The sequence below is a fragment of the Capsicum annuum genome, chromosome 1 (assembly GCF_002878395.1).
Source record: "Capsicum annuum cultivar UCD-10X-F1 chromosome 1, UCD10Xv1.1, whole genome shotgun sequence".
NCBI classification, from domain to species: domain Eukaryota; kingdom Viridiplantae; phylum Streptophyta; class Magnoliopsida; order Solanales; family Solanaceae; genus Capsicum; species Capsicum annuum.
The window spans coordinates 190,229,741-190,235,740 of record NC_061111.1 but is presented as its reverse complement, the minus strand read 5'-3'; the positions used below and the strand labels follow the sequence as shown (position 1 = coordinate 190,235,740).

At 31.6% G+C, this 6,000-nt stretch overlaps 1 protein-coding gene across 1 annotated transcript; it reads right to left on the bottom strand.

Moving 5' to 3' along the window:
- Positions 1–2,493: 2,493 nt before the first annotated feature.
- Positions 2,494–3,817, bottom strand: LOC107842997 (protein SRC2). Its single transcript, XM_016687120.2, has one exon. It carries the CDS (start codon positions 3,558–3,560, stop codon positions 2,616–2,618), a length of 945 nt encoding a protein of 314 aa, XP_016542606.2. The 5' UTR covers positions 3,561–3,817; the 3' UTR covers positions 2,494–2,615.
- Between the last annotated feature and the right edge of the window lie 2,183 nt (positions 3,818–6,000).

The window sequence follows — 6,000 nt, the reverse complement described above, 5'->3', positions numbered from 1 at the left end:
CGTTGAGTTGCTGCTTCTGAAGAAAATGATCATAACTTTTCGCTCAGGTATCGAATTAAGGCAAAATCGGTATCATAGGAAAGCTAATTCAATTATCTACAATTTGGTGGGTCTTGAGCTGAAAAATTCCACGTATATCAAAAGTTATACATGTTTAAAGTTGACCCTTGTAGAATCAAATACCAAACTTTGGACGAATCAAAGACTCTTCGCTTAACTTTGCTCGAAGTGATTTCTTTGAACATTCTTCACCTAATTAGCACTTCACACGTTAGGATAAAGATCATGACACATGCATTCGATTTATGAATCATTCGATTTATGAATCAAGATCATGATAAATACACCTTCACCGCGACGCGATGAGTGTCTCATCGCTATTCCTGGCACGAAGAGGTGGAATTGCGTTGAACTGCTGGAATTAAAATCCAAACGTGACCCAATCCTCGTCCGAAAAATTCAAAACTTATTCGAGACATGCTCCTTACACCCTGAATATGAATCAACTCACAAATCATCATCTCGGAATTCGAAAGGTCAACTTAAAATTCCTCAAAGTTAGAAAGTCTTAAAAAATGGCTAAGTGCTCAACACATAGCTAAATTTTCAAGCTTTTAGCCTCTTTTGCAAGCACTAGGAGCTGAACTGAATTAAGAAAAGTGTGGGTATTACAACGTCAAAATCAACAACCATAATTAATATTCTCATTTAAAAAAAAAAAACTTATTTCTGTGTCACTCTCGAATCAACTATTTTTTGTAACCTTCATTGAATCTCTCATTCAAACAATACTTTTTTCTCTCGATTACGTCAACGGCATAATCCTTCAAATTTATATATCTGTTGTGGTATTTTTAATTTTTTTAAGATCTTCATCATCAAGAATCACTCCTTCTAACACCATTCTTCAACTATTTGTTTTTATCAATTCACATCAATAAACTTAATTGATGTTATCATTGGGCCAACCGCTTCACTCTCACACCATATGCATGTTTGATATTAAATTTTATTTTTTATTCAGTTTGGCCATATTCTCTGATGATGGTAGTATCCCCGCTACTGTTACATTCACTTGTTTAATCATCTTCTCATTGGTCCTGTTCATCACAATATATTGCGCAAGTTAGGGGTTCTTTCGTACCCTCCAACTTGATTGAAATATTGTCGTATTTGTTCATTGGACCGGGTTGATTCACTTGTTTCATCTTACTGTTTATTCATCTACTGCAGTACATAGCTTGGGTCAGCCTTGATTTCAACCGCCTCAACATGTTGATTTTGACCCAAATTTAAAAAATTCTTATTTATTATTTTATTTTTTTGTACATCCTAGATAAATCTTTAATATATATCTCTAATATCTTGTACTTTATTTAAGAGTGTATCTCACCTTATTTATGAATGTATCACTTTATTATTTTGTATCTTGTTTAGTTTTCTACCTTATTTAGATGACTTGAAGTCGATTTAGTGTTGGATTTTAGTTTGGTTTACTTTGGTTGAAGTCGACATGATTTAATATCTCATGCGCATGAGAGAAACAAGGAGGTTAACCTCTTTCAAATATACAACATAGATTCTAGCAATGTACTTGGACTCTCATGTCAATTTGAATGAATCATCCTTTTTATGGAGCCAGCTAAGCAAGAGGATAGCAAGTTTCAAATTTTGTCTCAATAGGATATGTATTTCTATTACTATGAAATTCATAAATGAAGTAGTTACTGGTAGGATTACCATTATCCTTTTTGTAGTGACGAATCTTGTATGTGTTCCTAAGAAAAGAAATTTATTCATTTTTTGGGCTCTCAAAGGGGCATTGAAACGCATAATAACTCTTGAATAGAAAAGAGATGTAACTCTAGTTTGTTCCTTCGAAATCAGTAGTCAAACCTATTTTCGATAGGGGCAGTTGACAATTGAATCCGATTTTAACCATTATTTTCATAACCGTAATAGTGGATTTTAGTTAAGTTTATTTAGATTTCATTACTGGTATAAATAGAACATTGTACTATTTTATTTCAATTGAATATATTCAATATATAGATTTAATTCAAATTATTTGTTCATCCGAATACTCAATTCAATTCTCTTTTATTTTTTCCACAATCTCTTTCAAACTTCTAATTCAATTTCTAACACTACCATTCCTAAAATCTCGACAACCCGCAGGATACACCAAATTGTCCATCACAATATTCCTGACTTTCTCCTCATTCAAAAGTTCATGGAAATTTATCTAACCATCTTTGTAAAATGTATTAACTCTCCCCCGCAATATTTTATCTTCCCCGTCTTTAATGAACTTCATAAGTTAAATCTTGTTTGATATTTCCAAGTGATAATTGAAGGAGTATTTTATCCTCAATTCAAGTTACTTTCCTCCTGTTGCGCCTAAAACGTTTGACTTTACACAACGAAGCAATTAATCCAAAAAAGTTTAGACAACAAAAAATAACTTATGACTCAAAATGGATGATAGATTCGTTGAACATTAAGTGAAAACGTTTCTTGATTTATGTCATCAAAATTCCATAATATTACAATTTTCACATGAACTATCTACTCACAAAAATAAGGGAAAAAAGTACTTATTAAAACTAATAGGATTAGAAATCAAATCCACCGTCAAATCCACCGTCATAACCTCCAGCATCAGAAATTGCATCTCCAATAAGCATTCCACCAAGTGCCCCACCAAGTAAACCCGCCCCTAATCCTAACCCGAAATTATTGTTCTTCTTTGGCGGCCGCTGTACTTGTGGATACCCATACCCGTATGCACCTTGATGTGGCGGATATCCATATTGGGGCGGTGGAGGATATGCCGTCGCCGGTGGATATCCCGCCGGTGCTGGTGGATATCCACCCGATGATGGTGGATATCCTGCCGGTGCTGGTGGATATCCCACCGTTGATGGAGGATATCCCGCTGTGGGTGGTGGTGGAGTAGGTCCACTGCCACCACAAGCATAGGTCGGAGGAGGTGGATATGGCCGAGTAGGACCTTGCGGCGGTCGCGGTGGTGGGTATACAGAAGTGGATTCCACCATCGGATTTGGATTAACCGCCGGATAAGCAGTCACGGGGTGATCAATTTTAGAATCGACACTGCTATTACCAGTGATCTTATCACTAAATTGATACGAAAAAGTGAGTTGACCTTTGGGTTTACCAGAAGGTTTTCTGATTTGATAACTTACAAATTGTTTACTCCCAGTACTGCTATTGGGAGATTCAAGAAGCTCTTTGATCGGAACATCAACTTCACCAATATCTTTATCTCCAAGAGCACGTTGACATCGGAGCTTAAACACAAGATGTAAACGGTTTTGAACAGCAGCGTTTTCATCAATGGTGAATTTGATTGGGAAATTCCAGGTGGGGTTGTTGTCACCGTCGTGATCGACGTGTGTTTTGGTTTTCTGATTGGATCTGTCATCGTCGGCGCCGGAGATTGAAACGACGACGTATACGTCCATCTTTGTGATGAGATTGACCTTGTTGAGATCTTTACCGGACATAACATTAATTTCTAAAGCGCGATATTCCATTGTTGAGGAGGAATTTTTTTTTTTTTAAAAGCAGAGAAAAATGGAAGTAAAAATTTGAGATATAAAGAATGGGGTTATGAAATAGGGAGATAAATAGGCAGTCGCGGTCAACGTCTTTGCGAGTAGGTGACGTTACTTAGCGGGCGACTTCTTCAAGGAAGATGATCACAACTAACCATGGTTCTAGGTTCATTTGTATATTAACCATGCACGGTTAGACTAGAAAGTATTTAAAGGAAATAAAAATATTTTGAAGAATAAACTAGGCAGGAGTTTAACATCCAATATAACGAATATAAGAAGAGATTTTGTTAAACTAGAGAGAAGAGTTAAAGAAGGTTTTGCTCGATAACTAAAAAGCGCCTTATTAGTATTGGAAAACTAAACTAGATCAGCATTAGAAAATCTATTTTACTATGAATTAGATAAATAAATTCTAACTAAATACGAATTAAATAAATATCAAATCATAAACTCCTTAAATTTTCTACTTTTACTTTGTTATGGTACAAAAAAAAATTGTTCGTTTTATATTATATCTCAGTCAAAATAAATTTGTCTAAAGTGAAATAAAAGTCAACTTATCATTTTATCATATTTCATTTTCCCCCTAAATCTATTCTTTTATAACGTGATTATTCACCAGGTGTCTTGGTAAATTTTCAAAATTTTAAAGATAATTTTATTCTACAAAAAAGCTTTTGAATTTCCAACGTGGCTGCGTTTTAGATGGATTTATCTTTTTCTCCGTTCTTTCATTTTATTTTTTCCAAATGCTGAGTTAGTTTTTTCCTTAAAAAAAGGAGTAGTACTTAATATTTGTTTTGCTGAACATTAAATACTATTTAGTATAAACATGGTAATGCACACTAATATTTATTGTATGTAATAAAATTAAATACAACAACAACAACAAACCCAGTGTATTCCCACTTAGTGAGGTCTGGGGGGGTAAGATGTACGCAGTCCATACCTCTACCTCTGATGAGGTAGAAAGGCTGTTTCCGAAAGACCCCCGGCTCAAGTCACGAGGCATCATACAAACACATAGTACAGCACAGAAGCAGATGACGTAACATAGATACGGCACCCATAAAGAAATGTAATAAAATTAAATAAATTTTATTTTTATTTACATTTCATATTAAAAATATAATTTACTTTTTCCCTTTTCTTTATATGAAATACTATTTAGTCAAATTTAAACTTTCAACATATAATTTATAAAGTTCATTTAGTAAAATAAATTCGTAATAAATATTTTCGTAAGGTTTGTGTCAAGTCAATATTACCAAAAGAAAAAGAAATTAAATAGAAATACCTAATAAGATTTTATTTATGTGAGGGATAAACATCTATAATACTTTATTAAATAACGCGTAATAATTATTTACTCTTATATATGTAAAATATATCATCATTATTTGATCAAGCATGCTACTCTTATGAGTTAATAGATTTTATAATTGAAACTTTGAGCGTTAATTACCTGTTGATTTGTAATCATCTCAAACTTAAAATAAAAGTTTTACTCTTTCATGATCTTAAACTTGATATATAAAATACATTTTACTCATATTACTTATTCATTGATAAGATATTTTTTAATTTATTTTTCTAAGATTAACGCCTACTAAATCTATGATTTTAATTAAAGAAATCTAATAATTGATATTTTTTTTTAATTTTTAGAAGTCCACTAACATCCCTAGAATCAAGTATAAAATTGTAAAAGTAAAAATTCACAGTGCTTATTATGTTCTTAGAAATTGAAAATTTAGAATTTAAAATTATTTTAAACATTAGTTGACTATGTATATGTTTGCACAAGAAATTTTAGAATTTTAAATTATTTAAAACATTAGTTGACTATGTATATGTTTGCACAAGAAATATTTTTTCGCTATATTTATTCTAATTGTTATTTTAACAAAGACATATTAATAATGTCAGCTGCTTCAATCCTGATTTTACTATATCACTCTTAATTAATTATTATAAGTTATTTATATATTAAAAGGTTAATAATATTTAATAAAATAATAAAATAGATATTTATGACATGTCTGCTTCAACTGCGTCACCGTAATTTTACTAAACATCGTACCTAATTAATTATTACAAGTCAGATATGTGTTAGAAAATTATAATATTTTATTAAGAAAATAGACATTTATGATATGTCTGCTTCAGTTGCATCAACAGGAATTTTACTAAATGTCGGCGTAATTAATTTTTATAAGTCATCTAAGTAATAAAAAAATAATAATATTTAATAAAAAATAGAATAGATATAATATGATAAATTTTGCTCTTGATGTTTTAAATTAACTTCACCTCTTATATGAGATCCTTAAATTTTTTTCACAAATATTTTTATAATAATTTTGTTATATGTGTTATAATTAGTTGTTGTAAGTCACTTAAGACATGTTTGCTT

Coding starts and splice junctions, on each gene's coding strand:
- LOC107842997 (XM_016687120.2), bottom strand. CDS start 3,560: ATGGAATATCGCGCTTTAGAAATTAATGTTATGTCCGGTAAAGATCTC.